At 43.2% G+C, this 18166-nt stretch overlaps 4 protein-coding genes across 4 annotated transcripts; 2 read left to right on the top strand and 2 right to left on the bottom strand.

The window, feature by feature from the left end:
• Positions 1 to 2508: 2508 nt before the first annotated feature.
• Positions 2509 to 4348, bottom strand: LOC310908732 (histone H2A.J). Its single transcript, XM_083860091.1, has one exon. The coding sequence runs from the start codon at positions 4230 to 4232 to the stop codon at positions 3843 to 3845; it is 390 nt and encodes a 129-aa protein (XP_083716217.1). The 5' UTR covers positions 4233 to 4348; the 3' UTR covers positions 2509 to 3842.
• A 177-nt stretch (positions 4349 to 4525) lies between these two features.
• LOC310908556 (histone H2B 5) lies at positions 4526 to 5198 on the top strand. The gene has a single exon (XM_083859706.1). The coding sequence runs from the start codon at positions 4556 to 4558 to the stop codon at positions 4934 to 4936; it is 381 nt and encodes a 126-aa protein (XP_083715832.1). The 5' UTR covers positions 4526 to 4555; the 3' UTR covers positions 4937 to 5198.
• An 832-nt stretch (positions 5199 to 6030) lies between these two features.
• LOC310908264 (histone H1.01-like) lies at positions 6031 to 6928 on the bottom strand. Its single transcript, XM_083859107.1, has one exon. The coding sequence runs from the start codon at positions 6925 to 6927 to the stop codon at positions 6262 to 6264; it is 666 nt and encodes a 221-aa protein (XP_083715233.1). The 5' UTR covers position 6928; the 3' UTR covers positions 6031 to 6261.
• Positions 6929 to 16914: 9986 nt separating this feature from the next.
• On the top strand, positions 16915 to 17643 carry LOC310908057 (histone H4). Its single transcript, XM_083858722.1, has one exon. It carries the CDS (start codon positions 16927 to 16929, stop codon positions 17236 to 17238), a length of 312 nt encoding a protein of 103 aa, XP_083714848.1. The 5' UTR covers positions 16915 to 16926; the 3' UTR covers positions 17239 to 17643.
• The last annotated feature ends 523 nt before the right edge of the window (positions 17644 to 18166 follow it).

Genomic DNA, 18166 nt, shown 5'->3' with positions numbered 1-18166 from the left:
ACTAAGACTGTTTATAGACTAACTGGAAGATTTGTCACTAGTGGACCTGCCAGGCTGGTGCATAACATCCCTATTTGGCTCCACAAAGTCTGCTTTGTTCTTTATATCTGAAAATCTGTCTAGCTATGTTTCCTGAGGCAGGTATAAACAACATTCTTATTACTTAAGATTAGGCAAAAAAAAAAAAAAAAAAAAAAAAAAAAAAAAATCCAAAACCTTTTGGTATGTCAAAAAAATACTTTTTTCCTAAGGCTTCCTAAATTTAGAGTGAGGATCCTTCTTCCAGCAGTATAACCACTGCAAGACTTGGAAAATCCCCTTCCATTTCTGCCAGAGACGGGTGATGGAGAGGCTGAGACCAGTAGCCTAAAGTAAAATAGCTGCAGCCCCTTTCCTCAATGAGTGTAGTACTTAGATATAATTTAACATCGTGACTTCTAGAAGGCTCCTTTGTCTATGTGTGGCTACAAGTAAGCACGGACACATTCTACAGGTGTGTGTTAGAGATATATTCTGTTCTTTCATGGATCAGAGCATTTTCTTAGGCAAAAATAATTTTAAAAAAAGAAGAAAGAAAATTTTGCTGCTGCATATAATACCTAATAAAGTTGTTTCTACTGTTTATTTGAGATAATTTTTTTGAATCAAAGTTTAGTGTCCAATCCACATTATAGATACCTTTCCCTCATGAATTTGGGCACAGAGCACAAAGGGTTAAATGAGACAGGAAATCTTTGCAAAACTCGGCTCCATTAAAAAAATTAAGTCTGTAGCTTTTCATGTGTGCATTAATTAGGAGAGTTGCCCTAGTTCCTCATTAAACTAACACAAGGAAATTGCATTTGCGTATTGCAATAAGGCAATATCTCACAATGTCTGCACAAGAGTGTACATAATTAGTAAAAAAAAATTACATCAGTGTATTATAACCAGCTTCAAAGCTGCTCATAATTTTCTTGAGAGCTTAAGTGGCAATTTAAATCCATATCTGTATCTGCAACAACTGTCACAATAGGTACAATAATATGCAAACTAAAGTAATGTAAGAGCTGCTTAATGGGTACAGTTTTCCTAGCATTGCAAGCAATATAGATGAAAAGGGGGAGAAAATCTCTTTGAATTTTTAAGTATGCAGTTTTAAATCTTTTGATATATAGACTGACATTACTGAGTTATCCCCAAGCATAACTGGCATCTATAATATTTGAGGGAGCTTGGTTGCAGGTTTGTTTGCTTGGGTTTTTTTGTCACAAATTCTTTAGAATGTGAAGGTGCCTTGGAACTCAGTCACACAGCTAAGGTACCATGTGACATGGATTTCCTCTTTCCTACTGCTTATTGCATAGGCAAATGAGAGAAATTCGGTTTTTAAAACTTGCTTAGCAACATTCCTTCATCCACTGGAATTTGCTTGAAAGCTGTCTTTAACCAGGAGATTTTCCAGCGATTCTACCATATAACATCTGATTTACCAGACTTTTGCATTGGAGACCTCATCTCTGTTGATGGCAACACCAGGTTAGCAGCTGGTGAAACCACTGCTGGCTCAGACAAATCTAAGGAGTGTTAGGGAGTAGATCTAAGTATCACAGAGGATGAAACTCCAGATACTGAGGTGAGAAGACAAAGAAGTGTCATAAGTGTTTGGAATGAAACTCTGAAGCAAATAGTGAATTCCTGGTCAGATGACAGGAAGAACTTGGAGGGATATACTGCTTTTAGCTCCACAGTCAGAGGATGGGGGCCTCTCTCGTGGTACCAGCTCTGACCACACACAGGAATTTGTCCACGGAGAAAGCCAACTCCCACCTAGACACCCCTATCCCATGGCATTTCTCTAGAATTCCAGTGCTTTGATCTAGAGATACAGACCTGTGGCCAAGAAAGCCCATCCTAATGTGGGCTTCATCAAAAGCAGCCTGAACAGCAGGTCAGGGAAGGTGATCTCTTTTTCTGCTCAGCTCTCCTGAGACTCCACCTGGAGCATTGCAGGCACCTCTGTGATCTGGCATAAGAAGGTCATGAATCTCTCAAAGCAGGCCCAGAGAGGGCCACAGAAATGATCAGAGGGCTGTGTCACCTCTCCCGTGAAGAAAGGCTGAGAGAGTTGCAGTTGCTTGGCCAAGGGAAAAGCAGGTCCTGAGGAAACCCTATAGCAGCTTTTCAATACAGAAAGACTTGTTTTCAGGCCTGTAGGAACAGGAAGAATGACAATGATTTTAAACTGAAAGAGGCTACATTTAGGTTGGACATAAATAAGGAATTTTTGCAAGGAGGCTTGCGGGACACTAAACAAAGCCATCTAGAGCCAATCTAGGGATGCCCATCCCTAGAGTCAGGTGGGATGGGACTTTAAGCAGCTTGGGCTAGTCAAAGGTGACCCTGCCCACAGTAGGGGTTTGGACAAGATAATCTTTAATGGTCCCTTCCAACCAAAACCATTCTGAGATTGAAGTTTTCTGACAAACACATACGTAGAAATCTCTTCTGGAAACGAAGTATAGAAGGTTCATGCATGTTAAAATAAAATTTTAATTACCATTTCAATTTTTAAAGAGAAGTGTAAGGTCCAGGAGATAATTAGCTGCAGCAAATGATGATCAGTAAAACAGCATAATAAAACCACTACAACCCTAAACGTGTCCACTTACAAACAAAACCTTTAGACACAGATACCATCGCTGTAAATATTAGTCTGGTGCTCCAGCAGCTCTCTTTATGTTTCTCTCCACAAATGATCCCTGATACCTGGCTTTGGCCATGCAACAATGCTCCCTAAAAACCCTCTCAGCTACGGCTTGGGAATGGCAGGGAGGCACAGTGGAGTATTTATTGCCTTACCCCAAGCCTGGGCACTCCTCCTTCTCTCCAGGGGATTGAAAGAGCAGAGGTGCAGCAAAGAGGAGGCCCATCACCTCAAGGCAGTGTGTTACAGACCATCAGGTGTCTGAGGTTCCTGGGAATATCCTAGCAAGAGGAATGAGCCAGATTTTCCCATAATTTTTAATGATGAATATGAAGATATTTAACGTTGTGCTCTTGTGTGATAATTGTGCCAACAATACAGAAAACTCCGTAATGTTGCCCAGTGTTAATTGACGTGACAAGGGGAGTAGCAGTGAATAGTGAGAGAATTTATGGATAGAAAGTTCGAAAATGCCACTTAAAATGGGGATATACTATCACTATAAGGTGCTCCTGAATGAAAGTGTTACACTGTTGCTTTAGAGTGCAGGTCTGACTGACTAGAGATGTAGATCAAAAGCTTTTTTCCTAAGGCATTTCTCGTTTTATTTCTACATAAATTTAACACATAGGGAACATAACATCTTTTTAAGAATAAAGGCCTTAAAAGGAAATGAAGGAATCAAATTTTCATTGTTGCATGTAGCTACACCTGGGGTTTAGGATGGTCTATTAAAACACCTGCTGCATAACTTTTGCCACTCCCACCAATCCTTTAGCCACCATCTCGTGTTTTACACCCTAAGTAAGCTGTAAAACCATAAAAGGTGAGCAGAATCCTGAAGAACCAGTTCTTTACTGAGTGTTGCAAAGGAGAAAATGAAACAATGAATCACTACAAAAATAACAACATATATTTAGTAACACACGGGTTAGTAAGGAAAGATACCAATTCTCTTCAGTAGAAACCAGATTTTAAAACACAGTAGCACAAGTTCGTTCCAGGTAAAGTAGATACTATTAAAAGAGTCAGCACCAAAGTAATTTTGTAAAAGAAAGCAATACAACTCTTTTCTGACTACATGGGTGGCTCTGAAAAGAGCCTTTGGTTTAAAACGTTAAGTCGCGCAAAGTCTGAGTAGCTCTGCCTGCCAAGTTTACTTGCTTTTAGCTTTGTGGCTCTCAGTCTTCTTGGGCAGCAGCACGGCCTGGATGTTGGGCAGCACGCCGCCCTGCGCGATGGTCACCTTGCCCAGCAGCTTGTTGAGCTCCTCGTCGTTGCGGATGGCGAGCTGCAGGTGGCGGGGGATGATGCGCGTCTTCTTGTTGTCGCGGGCCGCGTTGCCCGCCAGCTCCAGGATCTCGGCCGTCAGGTACTCCAGCACGGCCGCCATGTAGACAGGAGCTCCGGCGCCCACCCTCTCGGCGTAGTTGCCTTTTCGGAGAAGCCGGTGCACGCGGCCCACGGGGAACTGCAGCCCGGCCCGCGACGAGCGCGACTTGGCCTTGGCTCGGACCTTGCCTCCCTGTTTCCCGCGGCCGGACATGCTGGAAGCACCGGACGAAGCAAAGTCCCGACAAAAGACAACGAGTGAGACAAACACACTGACGCAACCACTTCTCCCCTTTTATCCCTTCCTGGGCGGGCTAAGCCCTCGCCCATTGGCTGCAACCGGTCTCTGCTGAAAGAACCAATGAGCAGACGGATCGTATTGTAACCAATCAGGGACAAAGACACGCCCTATACGGAAAGATCCAATCGCATTGCGCGGTGCTGAGACCCGAAATTTGCATACAGGTCTCTATAAAAGGCGGGCGCTGCGGCCATTTGCCACACCGATCCCACTCCAGGAGGGAACGCGCTTCCGAAATGCCTGAGCCGGCCAAGTCTGCCCCCGCGCCCAAGAAGGGCTCCAAGAAGGCGGTCACCAAGACGCAGAAAAAAGGTGACAAGAAACGACGCAAGAGCCGCAAGGAGAGCTACTCGATCTACGTGTACAAGGTGCTGAAGCAGGTGCACCCCGACACGGGCATCTCGTCCAAGGCCATGGGCATCATGAACTCCTTCGTCAACGACATTTTCGAGCGCATCGCCGGCGAGGCGTCGCGCCTGGCGCACTACAACAAGCGCTCCACCATCACGTCGCGGGAGATCCAGACGGCCGTGCGGCTGCTGCTGCCCGGAGAGCTGGCCAAGCACGCCGTGTCCGAGGGCACCAAGGCCGTCACCAAGTACACCAGCTCCAAGTAGGGCGTCTCGGACCGTCACTCTCAACCCAAAGGCTCTTTTAAGAGCCACCCACATACTCTGTAAAAGAGCTTTTACACTGTAGTGCTTCGGTCTTGGGTATGGAAACTTAATTACAAATCGTAGATAAAATTTGAAATGTTCAATCAGCCACGTACTCTTGCCATAACTACGAAATCCTTGAGTATTTTATAACTCAGGGAATTCAACTGCACTCGCTATTTATAAATGTAAGCGTTTAAATAGGTTTTCAATAAATGGAAAGTACTGAGTTTTACAGCTGAATTAGCAATTGTGCGACAAGAAAATAAAAACTTTTTTTTAAAGGTAGAGGGGAAAAAAATCGATCTTTTTTGCTTTTTGTATAGATGTTTCGGAATTGCCTTAAGGCTGAAACATTTTGCTTTGAGTGTGAGAAGGCAAGGACTACCGGACTGGGGGAAGGGAAAACCCCTGAGATGAGGTAGAGTCTTTAAGGGGATGAGAGGGGACCCAGGAGCCCGGACAATCTCCGAGCCAGCGCGGGGAGCGCTCCGTGTCCCCCACACTTTTTCCCTTTTTCCACCCTTTTCGCTCCCCCTTTTTCCCCTCCCCTTCCCCCTCCTTCCTCTGCAGCGCGGGCTTTTCCAAATTTCCCGGCGGCCCAATGGGCGGCTGCGGCTTCTCCCGCCGGGCAGCACCTGCGGCCCCGGTTCCCCGCTGGGCTCCCCCGGTGCGGCCCCGGGCCCGGCCCGGCCCGGCGGGGAGCGAACGGCACCGGGGGGGTCCTGCCCGCCCCGCCCCGGCAATCGCCTCCTCCGGAAAGTAGGTCGGCCAGATCACGCAGAAATGAAGAGCTGCCCCACGGCAGCGCCGCGGGCAGAAAGGTCATTGCCAGGGAGGCGGCGGGTCCCGGCCGGGTCACCCAGAGCTGCGGCGGCCGCGCCCGCGCTGGTGGGATCGGGATCCGCTGAGTTAGAGCAGCGAAAGGGACCTCCACGCCCCAGAAAGGTACCCGCCCTTAAGGAGTCCCTTTAACGTGCACACCCACTTGCGGTACTAAAAAAAAAAAAAAAAAAAAAAAAAAAAAAAAAAAAAAAAGCAGCATTTATAAAGCGTTTTCGCAGGGAATGTAAACTTTTATTTTTCCAAGTCTTAGTGTAAAACCACGGCCGGAAGTTTAGCGTCCCATCCACTCCACAGACGACCATCCCACACGGATAGTGCCGAATAGTTGGCTCTGCTGCAGGCACGGAGCGCAGTGACGGAGTGTATCAGCCCTTTTGGGGACAATAGTGGGTGGCTCTTAAAAGAGCCGTTGGGTTTAAAAGTATTTCCACTTCAACACTTCATTTCTTGGGAGCTGCCTTCTTTGCCTTGGCCGCTTTCGGCTTGGCCACCTTGGGCTTGGCTGCTTTCGGCTTCACCGCCTTCGCCTTAGCCGGGCTCTTCGCTGTCGCCGCCGCTTTTTTGGGCTTGGCAGCCTTTGTCGCCTTCTTGGGGCTCTTGGCCGCTTTCTTGGCCGCTGCAGCCGCCGGCTTCTTCGCCTTCTTGGGGCTCTTCTTCACCGCCGCCGCCTTCTTGGGCTTCTTGGCGGCGCTGGCGGGTTTCTTAGCCGCCGGCTTCTTGGGCTTGGCCGCAGCCGTTCTCTTCTTGGGGGCTTTCTCCTTCACTTCCCCGGGTTTCTTGTTCAGACGAAAAGAGCCGGAGGCGCCGGTGCCCTTGGTCTGCACCAGGGTGCCCTTGCTGACGAGACTCTTGAGCCCCAGCTTGATGCGGCTGTTGTTCTTCTCCACATCGTAGCCGCCGGCGGCCAGCGCCTTCTTGAGCGCGGCGAGGGAGAGCCCCTTGCGCTCCTTGGAGGCGGACACGGCCTTGGTGATCAGCTCGGTGACGCTGGGCCCCGCGGGCTTGCGGGCTTTGGAGCCGCTCGCCGCCTTCTTCGGCTTCTTGGCGGCGGCCTTGGCGGCGGGGGCCGCGACGGCGGGAGCGGCGGCGGGAGCGGTCTCCGACATCGCCACAGAGACTTCTTCCTAATCAAAAGAAAGTAATTGGGCTACAGTAACCCCGATGCCTGAATTTATAGCGAAGCGGTGATCTGTGATTGGTGCTTTGCAGAGCCCGCCTAACTGTTAGCCAGGAAGAGCTTTTCCTCCTCCGAGTCTGTGTTTCTTCGGAGTTATAAATTCATATTTTTCGTAAAACCGGTGCTGCGAAATCACCCCAGTTTCTTCGGAGAGTGAAGAGAAGACGGTGGACTTTCATTCGGGCAAGTTTCTTGCTGTTTGGACGACAGATGGGAGAGAAAAGCTGTTTTTAACCCCGCGTTGTGAAGGCAGAGAGACCCCGGGAACGGCAAACTTTTGTTTTTCCTTCTAAATTAAAATAAAACACGTAGGTAAAAAGTCTCCCCCGTAATGCAGGCTTACTCTTTGGGGGGTTTTCTTCAGATTAGGACAAAAACCGAGTGAGCAGCTTGAGTAATTTTGTCATAAATTGATTTCAAAGACAAGGAAGTAACACAATTTCATGGCTGAGCCTTGAATATGGATAAAGATTCGGCTCTCTTAACCGTATCTTTAACTATTAAGGAGGTCGTATTTCAACATATTTTCTTGTTTTAAGAAAGGAAGAGACCTTCAGAGGAATATATATACTATTGAAAAGTGTTTGGAACTTGCCAGTGCTGTGCTTTGTTGTTGTTGTTGTTTGGTTTTTTGGAGGTTTTTTGTGTTGTTTTGTTTTGGGTTTTTTTTTGTGTGGTGTTCTATAAGCGGATAGAAAGATTTTGACATTTTTTTCAAATAGTCTTTCTGTAAAATGAAGGTGTTAATGCCGAGTTAATGCCTAGAAATCCTAGATAAACTGCCAGTTTAACACTTTCTCGGTTATAATAGTGGATGCTGTTCTTTATGACTTACACGCATCAGAGGCAGACTGGGAGATGAAAAATGTCTCACAGGTATAGATACACTGGTAGGCATCATATGCTGTTTAAAGCATTATGGAGCCAGCTGAACCATCAATTATCATTCAGTAAATTAAATTTGTGGAAATCTTGCCTTCATGAATAGAATGCTTCAGTTTCAATATAACTTACAAATACTCGGACGCTGACTTGTGGGTTTGTGTTTTGGTTGTTTGTTTTTAGTTTTTGTTTTTTTCCCGTAGGTTTCACATTCCTGTAATTATTTTCTTTAAAGCAAAAACCTCGCCATTGTAGTTTCCATCCCAAGCCTAAGAATATTGAAAGAATTTTCAGAGAATCTTCATAAATCAGAATCAGTTTTAATCATCATAATCCCACTTAATCATTGAGTCTCGTAAAGTGACAATAGAAATTAATTCAAATTTTAAGGACTGCAATGAATTGTTTGGGCTAATTTTTTATTAAATCAGAAGACAAAAGCCTCGATTGTTTTCTAATTAAAAAGCAGTCAGATTTTTTTTTTCTTGGTTTTAAAGAACAAGATAAGATCAAACTTAATATTTTACCACATTGTACTTTGTAAGAATTTGTCATGCAAAATGTCAGCAGGCTCTTTCAACAAATGAACATCTTTTCTAGCCTGGATAAATTTGAGATTCAAGATGACATAAGGTATGTTGCAAAGGGCCCTGACATGCATTTTGAGACACTGAATGTTGAAGACATAATAAAGTTATATTTGACAGCCAGCAGTTATAATTTAAATTAGACAGATTAAAATGACAATGATACATTAGATACATGAAAATTACTAGTGAAAGCAATAAACTGTGATTCTTCAGTATTCTTTTTTATTTCTACTTTTGTTTTGTCATGCTTGCATACAGGTAAGGTAATAAATACTTTGAAGGAGAGGAATGGAAACCGGAGATTGGAAAAAATTAGGCTTGTCAGTACTCCACAGTAAAAAACAGACTGAAAGGCATATTGAAGTGGGCTGTGAAATCTGCCAGGCTTCTCCTGAACATGATATTGATCCCACGTAAACAACTAGACCAAGTCCACAGTAGCCACAGATTTTGAAATTTCTGTGGCAAGTCGTATGAACACTGGGAATATGTTTGAGAGGTGAAAGAGTATCTGGCAGTGGTAGGATGAGGGCATTTTGCATAATTTCCAGTCTAGATGAACAAAGATAAAGCAGAATCTGAGTGCAAGTGATAGAGGGCCGGGAAAGGTTGTCATCTCTCCGGGTCTGTTTCATGTGATGTACATTCTTCAGAGAATAACGACTTCACCACGGTAATGTGCTTTAACACCTGCAGACTTTTATGGTTTAGTGTTAGAGCTCTGTGGTGGGTTTATTACACTCACTTGAAACTGGTCAAGAAACTGGGAGCAACTTGGGGTGGACAGTAGCCGCTCCTACAAGAATGTAACTGTAGCTTCCTCTTTTCACCTCTCTCACATTCACACATTTGGGAGTTTCCCTTCAAGCTTGCTTTTAGTAAACCTGTTCTCAGCCCATCAGAAGAGGAGAGGTTTCCTTCTCTTCCCCCATAAACAGACCGGAGGTTAGAGATGAAGACACAAGATACAAAGTGATGGGAGATTTTAGATCTTGCTCCCTAAGTAGTGCAGTCATTAGAATTCCACCTGGAGCAGATAAGGTATTGCTGTCCCTACTCTATGGGAAGTTTTAAAGGGACAGGAATGCTTCTGGGTGGATTTTGAGTTTCTTTGTTTGTTTGCTTCTGTTTTGTTTTTGTAAGGAAAGCTTATGAAGAAGATTATGAAGGTTGTCATCTAAAGTATTTCAAGGGTGGAATGTAGACTTTCCTCACTTTTAGTTCTGGGTGCATCCCTGTAAATCCTCGTGCTCCCTGCTCCCTATTTTGACTTGCACTTATGAAGTCCTTTGCTTTTTCCTAGTAGCCTGAGACATTGGAAGTCTTGGCAGCTGGCCTCCGGCATTGTGTGTCAGCATCCTTTATTGTAGCTTTTCCTTAACCATCACACTGGCTCTTATCTGCACAGAGAATTATCCCTGGCCTACTTCTGAGAAGACAAAATGTTCCTGATCTCACCATCCATTTCTGGCGAGATTTTTTTTTTTTTTTTTTTTTTTTTCTTTTTTTTCTTTTCTTTTCTTTGTTGTTGTTATTGTAGTAGTTCCCCTTGTTGTTATTTGTTAATAAAGTGAGACGATTTAGAAATATAAGGGGGTGTAAAAAGCAGAGGATTTTTAGGGGTTATTCCCACACTCTGGGCCAAGCAATGACGTTTTCTACTTTATTGGGTAAAACAAATTTGTCAGGATCTTTGAGCAATTTTCAAGTTTGCACTGCTGGAAATAGCTGTTAAACCACAATGAAAATTCTCGTATTTTAGCAAGTGATCATTACAAATAGCATTGACATTGCCCTGGGCGTTTTCCTGATAAGAGAAAAAAGACAAAGCAAAGCAAGCATCTGAGCACATAGTTTATCAAATCAGTGGTAGATTAGGGAATAGTTTTCAACCAAACAGAGAAATTTTCTTCATGTTGAACATAATTACTTGAAAATAAAAAGATATTTGAGAGTGAGCTGGTAATAAAAATTGCTTGCAGTTTCCATGTGAAGAGATGATATTTAAATGTGACTCATTTAATCCTTAATTAAACATTTTTCAGTATTCTCCCTGATTTCCTGTCTAAGCACCCGGTATAGTTGTCTCTGTTTCTCTCTTTAAATGTGCACCCAAACATGGCCTGGTTCCCTTGCACCATCACACACCTGCCCTGGCTTTCTTGCTCAGCTGTGTAGCTGCCAGTGCAGGTCACAGAGGAACCTACAAAATGACAGAATATTTTCTAATGTGGGGATTTCAAAACAAAAATAGTTAATATATAATGTAAGAATTCCTAAAACTGTGTCATAGAGAAAATACTTCACTTTTCTTCTTGTCAAGAGAGAAGCTTCCCAAGGAGGAAAAACAGATTAGACATTAGACAAATAAAGGCAAATAAGACATTCAGACTGCAGAAGGAGAGCAATCCAGATAAGCTGATTAGACAAATTTAGCTGAAAGCCTACCCTCACTTAATTACAATTACTATAGTTAGGATGGGGAAGATGCAGAGAAATTGATAACTTTTAACTGAAGCGTGCTGTCTTCTTCATAAACAATAATTTTGCAGTTGCTCAAGTAATCACTGTCAATATTAATAATAAAAATACCTTAACAAAATAGAAGACATTAGTCCGGACTCTGTCATGCTGAAACGACATTGACAATACTGATTCAGCAACTGCAAAGGTTACATGTAGGGGAGATTCAAGGTGTCAAAGAGTTTTCTGTACTAAAGGAGCCTATATCCATTTAGTTTTACTTCAATTAAGCTAACAAAAAATATATGGACAATTATTTCAGTGTTAGGACAATCAAATCTCCTAAAAAAAAAAAATCTCATTTTTTAATCTAATGCTTAATGCAGTAGGTCCTGGCCATGGTCAAAGAAGGATCAGCTGGAGCAGAGGGACACTAAAACCTCTATGGGGAGCATGTTCCAAAAAATTATTTCTTACATTTAAATCAAATTTCCTGTGTTTCAGTTTGTGCCTATTGCCTCATTTCCTGGGTAGTACTAAGAAGACTCAGATCTGTTTCCTCTATTCCCTCCTTAGGATATCTGAACACAATAAGACACTCCTCATGTGAGAGATGCTCCAGTCCCTTCAGCATCTTTGTGGCCCTTCCACTGGTCCCACTCTAGTCCTGTTCATGTTTCTGTTGTTACCAGAACTGGACAGAGCACTCCAGTTTTCTCACCAGTTCTGAGTGGAGGGAAACAATTATCTTCCTTGGTACTGTTTTGCACATAGTCCTTCTCTGGGTTAATTTGTGAAGCCTATGTATAGATCAACCCTGAACGACACTTCCACGACTTTTAAAATTTTGGTAGTTCAAAAGAGACAGCTTCAAAAGCCACTTTAACCTCTCACACAGTCCTTAGTTTCAAGGCTTGTCAAGATTAGTTTGAGCAACCCTGATTTGGCTGGGTGCTCATGCTGTATATGACTGAAGGGTTTGTTAAGGCTAATCAGAATCTCAGCAAAACTTAAATTCCTAGAGTCTGGAGTGATCAAAAGGTGACTGACTGATCAAAGAAGTGACTCTTCTGCCATAACTGCTGAATGTTTGCCAATCAGCAAAAAATTGCTGTGCATTTTAACAAATGACCCCCCAAATCTTCTCTTTTCCCCCATATGAGAGCCTAAAGCATCCAAATATTCCTCCTAGCTTCTGAAAACCTTTGGATCAGAGATCCTCTTCTAACTAAATTTTACTTCATCTGTCCGTGGGACTGAGAATTATTGTTAGTAGTAGTAGTAGTGCTTAGGAATCTCAGTTATGAGCAGTATTCTGTGTTACTTTATAGCTGGGTAGAAGGTAAGTGCAGAAACATGAAGAAATATAGAGATCTACATGCAAAAATATGTACATGTAATCCTACTTGTAACTTTTACAGAGGGCTTGAAAAGAACTAGACTGTGGTATTGGAATCTATGTGTCATGCTCTCTGTCCTTCAAGGTGCACCACAGTGGAATTCTTTTTTCTTTTTGTGATGGAGGTTGTAAATACTGATTCAGTCAGAAATGAAAACTGAAACTACACCATCAATATAGAAAAACTCAGTCCTACCCCTCCAGCGAGACCCAGAATGTGTGTGTTATTAGACACCATTTCCTAAGATATCAAAGGTACTTCCAGCCCTTCATTCTGAGTGGAGGGAAATCTGTGTGGACAAAGGAGGAATACCTTCTGCAATATACTTGACATTTCATGATATTTTTGGAACCATCTCCCAAGTGTTCTTGTTCAGGATCGGAGGGACTACTGGCAGGATAAGCAGACTCTTTGATATTTGAAAATTTTCTGTAGCACAGGGCCAAAGGGCTGTAGTTAGCAACTTAGTGTCTGGAGACGTCCAGTAGTCAAAACAATGCTCCAGGGTTGGTATTATTCAGTGTTTCCTGGAACAACCTGGATGATGTGACAGAATGTACACTTAGCTAATGTGGATAGCATCAAGAAGAAGACCAGACAAGGTCAAAGTCTGAAAGTAAACGCTTTCAGACAAAAGGGAGATTAATAAACTTGAGGTATGGGGCAGCAGAAATCTTGTGCTGTTTGTTGAAGAGAAGTGCCAAGTTCTGCACATGAAGACACTTGCATGCTACCACCTCAGCATAGTCCAGGTAATGACTGATCTGACCTGGACAGGACCTGGACATTGTGGTGACTTTTGTAACTGCTGTATCCTTAAAGACGAGCTGCTTTGTCCAGAGAATGACCATGAATAAATCCCTACAAGTGCCTGAGGTTTCCAACTGGAATTTTTCAGTTTTCCAACCAAATATGGCTGTAACAAAAACAGAGCACAGCAGCAGTGTCTGGAGCCACTAATAAAGGCACAGTGCCATTTTTAAGAGTTGGCTTCCTCCAGAAATGCATAGCCCAAGAAAATATTCAATAAATTCCTACAGGGATGCTCACATTAGATTTGCTCTAGGGAAACTATGCCCTAGAGAGACCACTTGGACAAGGCAATACTTCAGTTGCATTTAAGTGCTAACAGCTCTATAAGGTTTGGTAGTGTTCAGAGAAAAACCTACTGCCCACACCAGCTCTGCATGAGCCTGGGCAACAAGAGGAGCTACTCAGTTCTCAGCTGTGCAAAAAATGTGCTGCTTACAACTCTTTTGGGATTCATCTTTCCAGCTTAATCAAGGGAGAGTGCATCATGAAACCTGTGCTGCTTCAAATGCCAGCAGCTTAGAAAGAGGAGAAAGGATTTGAGAGAAGCAAAGCTCCCGAGCTTCTGTGTCAGCAGGGGCTGCTGAGTAGCAGGTTTGCTGTTTACTGTGTCTACCAGGATGCAAGAGCAGATTTGCATGGTGTGCTACTTAGCTTAGAGCTCCACAGGCTGCCCTGGAGCACTTGTTAGTGCATTGTTTGGTGTCCTCCTCAGAGAAGCCCAGGAATGCTATGGCCATGGCCAGAATTTGCTCAACTTTGTTGCCCTTGCCCCCCTTTACACATTATTGACCCTGTCCCTTCTCTCCCATATCCTATAAAAACTTCATGTGAAGAACTGGGTATTTCATTAATTTCCCAGCACCTCAAACTTCATCTAAGAGTTCCTCCAGCCTTTTTTCCTGGATCTGTTCAGCTATACCAACTTTTCCAGCTCCTCAGTGAGCCTGCAAATCTTTTGCTTGTGCATGGAGGGATGGGGGTGAGGCCCATGCCAGCCTTCTTCACAGCAGTGACTCAGACAACGTGTCCATAAGACAATTTTTGGAGGATTTTGCCTCTCTGTGGGTCATCTGACCTGTAAGCCATTCTGTGTGAATAGCAAACTGCACCCTCACAGGTCAGCCTAAGATACTGGACCATGACAGAGATCTTGTCTTGTCAATCCCTGCATAGTTTCTGAATTTGGCAGCAAGAAGGGAGTTGGAAACAACCCAAACCAGGGCTACAGCCCAAACTCTTTTATCTTTGACCAGCTGGAGTGGGTGAAAAAAAGATGAGAATGGGTCTAAACTGTCTGAATTAGCAGGGAAAGGTGGGGAAAATACTAAATTAGCTATCAGTGTACTGGTCATTAAATTAAATTTGTTGTATTTGTTAGTTTTGCTTGGACAGCATAATGCATTTCTCCACCTATGCTACTGCCAGAAGATTCCATCCAAATGGTAAATCCACACATGCAAATATTGACTTTTGTGCCTCCGTCTCAAAATCGGAGCTTTCTGTGCTTAAAAAAAACTTCTTACCAAAATTATATGGGCTGCTCTATTTTAGTAAGCACAGCTTTCTAGCATGGCTTATGTGCTGAACTGAAGGTGAGGTATGAGAGCACGAGGATACAGAGCACAAAGAACACTGGGGTAGATTTAGTAGCTCAAGGACTGCCATAGAAGTCAGATCTTGTGCAGTTTACAGTCTTGTGCAGAGACAGGTCCCAGCTGATCCTGTCCCCATGCTGGAGGAGTTGAATACTCTCCATCCAGGTTCTTTCAGTTACTACATGAGGAGAGTTTAATGTTTAACTTCAAATTTTCCTAATGAGCATATTTGATGTTACGTTGTATTTTTAATTGGCAGAAGGATACTGTACCAAAATTGCAGCCAAGCATAATAAAGCATTTGCAATATACAGTTAAATCACCATAGAAATAAAATTCTCGTTACTGGCCTCTATCTGCTCCATATCAATGATGTCCCCCCTGCCCAGTCCCTGTGAAGAATATATTGGTCGAAATCATCTCAAGCCTGTTGCTACCTCCAAACTTTTCTATTTCTTGTCCAGTTTTCACCGGTGATATTGGGCAGATTCACACGTTCTCCTCCCATCCGCCCCACCCCTCATTTTCATCTGGCTTGCTCAGGAAGACCTTGGCCTTTGTTAATCATCTGAGGAAATGTGATGATTCACTGATGCAGCTCTCTTGTCTGAAACCATGGTAACCCGTCAATCTCCCTGATATGGAAATAAGTGCAGTTTTCTTTAACAGTGCGTTATTTCTCCAGCTCATCGTGGTTTTGCCGGTCTCCTCTGAGCTCTCCTCTCTTGTGGGCGTATGTTGGTCCATCAAAAGCGCTCAAGTTTTCAGTACAAGAGAAGAATTTATTTCTGTCCTCCAGATGAGGCCCGTTTTCAGCATGGCAGATCACAAGAGCATGAATAGAGTACAAAGCAGGGTTCTGCACCTGTCTCATTCACAGAGGTCATTATCGCTTTTCTATTCTTCATTTGAGAGTGACAAAGAATATTTCTGAAGAGGAAAGGAAGCACCTCCCGCCAGTGGGTGGAAAATAAGGAGTATGAAAACAATACTTAGACTAAATTCAAAACTATTAGTTTAAAAGTAAAAATATATTTTCAGAAGTTTATTAATATACATTCTTAAAATATATTGTCTGCCATTTTGTTTTACTAATGTTGACCTAAATCCAATCTCTGAAGTACTAGTAGCAAATAATGAATTATTTTTTAAACCATAACACTTTAAAAGAATACATAGAAATTATGTTTGCTTTTCATACATAAAAGGAAAAGAGAAAAATAACATCATTTAAGTATTACTTTTTCAGTTGTATGAACTCAGGATGTTTTTACTTGATGACATTTGGAACATCCTGAGACAAAGACCACTACTGATTTTCACAGACGATAATTCAGAGTAACTTATGTTTCCAGTATTAGATATAGATACACACACACAAAATCACAAACATTAAAAAAAATCTATAGTGAAAAGCAGAGTTATTCTTACTAATCAAGGAACATAAATTTTAGTCTTAAGTTGTATTAAAGGTAATTTTGTAAAAAATTAAAACTCAAAAATTACTCCACTGTAGTAACTTAAAATGAGCAAAATTAGCAGAAGTCACAAACTGATATAACTTTAATAATAGCAAACAGATTCTATTCCACCTTTTGGTTAATATGTGTTTACAGACAAAAAGCTGCTCATGTAAAATTGGCATATTTGAGAAATGAGAGGTGGAAATCAAAATAAATAAACCAATAAAATATCGTGAAAAATTCTTTAAGGGGGTTAAGACATCTAAAATCATTAAAATACAGAAGACTCGTTTATAACACTTTGAATACAAATTAACACAAAGTATTAATGAACAACAGCATGAAAATAACCAGAATTTGAAGTACTTCATACCAGCCCCTGCCAGTGCAACAAAATATAATACCCGCACAGATGTAAATGGTTTATATAATTCTAAGGAGAGGGTCGAATGCTTTCCAACTGTATGAACGTGTCCATTGTTGGGATTTTTTTCGTGGAGGAATTTTATTCTTTGGTTTACTTACCGGACTTTGCATCACCCTGATAGATAACAGCGAACGATGTTTTACCATGGGTGACGCAAACAGGGAAAATGGGCGGGAAACACCCCCCTCCCCCCCTTCGCCTTGTTGCAGTCCTCAACCAGGTCGGACCACACCGTATAAAGGCCGCGCGCGGGCAGGTCTAGCTCAGAACCGCTGCCGGTGGTGGTTGTTCAGTCATGTCTGGTCGGGGCAAGGGCGGCAAGGGGCTCGGCAAGGGCGGCGCCAAGCGCCACCGCAAGGTGCTGCGCGACAACATCCAGGGCATCACCAAGCCGGCCATCCGCCGTCTGGCGCGGCGCGGCGGCGTCAAGCGCATCTCGGGGCTCATCTACGAGGAGACGCGCGGCGTGCTCAAGGTGTTCCTGGAGAACGTGATCCGCGACGCCGTCACCTACACGGAGCACGCCAAGAGGAAGACGGTCACGGCCATGGACGTGGTCTACGCCCTCAAGCGCCAGGGCCGCACCCTCTACGGCTTCGGCGGCTAAAGCCTTGCGCTCCTGCCGGACCATCGCCACAAAAACACAAAGGCTCTTTTCAGAGCCGCACACTTTTACTGAAAAGGAGCTGGATTGCTTTGATCTCATGTTTAAACCTTAAAATTCTTGGTTACTTTCTAACTTGCCAAATACATGCATCTATGGAAGCCTATAGTTAAGGATTTTAAAGTAGTTACCGCCGTTTGTATCCTGAAGGCCGTCTTAGTTCAGGTTATGTAGCAAAAAGCGTTTTATGTTTAGTACTAATGTGCTGCTATCGAAGCTAAAAAAAAAAGAGCAAAGCAGCCTAAATGTCTCCCGTTTCTTGCTGATGGCTTAAATGCATGTAAGTATCTTCACTGCGGGCATTTCCTCTGGGGTGGGATTTTGAAATAGATGTGGATACTTACATTAAAATTAAGGTAATGTCTACTGCAGTTTTGCGTGAGAGGTATCAGCTCTTCTCAATGTTAATAAAGGATCCCCTTTGTTCTCTTAATGTGGTGTGTACGAAATATTCCATTATTTGTGCTTCTACTGTGTTTAAGTTTAGGAATACACTTTATTTTAGTTTGGGGTGCCAGAGGGTGGGGTGTTTCCCGTACTTGCTGTCAGTGTACCTGCCTTTCATCTGAAGGCCCGTCTGTGATCGGGCTGCAACGACAGCTCGCCCGAATGGGGATAAGCTGCACATCTGTACCATGAGGAAAACAGAGAATTCACCTTATGCCTTGCTGTACTTCGCCAACAATCTAGGGATAGTTTGTATGCTGAAAGATTCACTCATTTGAAAGCATTCTCTCTTGGATTAAAAACTCTTACTTGCAATTAATTTTGATCCTAAAGCATTTACTCTACCAGATGAAAGTTAGGATATCTAGAACCGAACCTCTCCCACCAGAACTGCCTCACAGTGCACAACCCCACGCACCCCATA

This window comes from Zosterops lateralis (assembly GCF_965231275.1).
Source record: "Zosterops lateralis genome assembly, chromosome: 4".
In the NCBI taxonomy this organism is placed as follows: domain Eukaryota; kingdom Metazoa; phylum Chordata; class Aves; order Passeriformes; family Zosteropidae; genus Zosterops; species Zosterops lateralis.
The sequence above is the reverse complement of the archived record's forward strand: the minus strand, read 5'-3'. Positions and strand labels throughout refer to the sequence as shown.

Coding starts and splice junctions, on each gene's coding strand:
- LOC310908732 (XM_083860091.1), bottom strand. CDS start 4,232: ATGTCCGGCCGCGGGAAACAGGGAGGCAAGGTCCGAGCCAAGGCCAAG.
- LOC310908057 (XM_083858722.1), top strand. CDS start 16,927: ATGTCTGGTCGGGGCAAGGGCGGCAAGGGGCTCGGCAAGGGCGGCGCC.
- LOC310908264 (XM_083859107.1), bottom strand. CDS start 6,927: ATGTCGGAGACCGCTCCCGCCGCCGCTCCCGCCGTCGCGGCCCCCGCC.
- LOC310908556 (XM_083859706.1), top strand. CDS start 4,556: ATGCCTGAGCCGGCCAAGTCTGCCCCCGCGCCCAAGAAGGGCTCCAAG.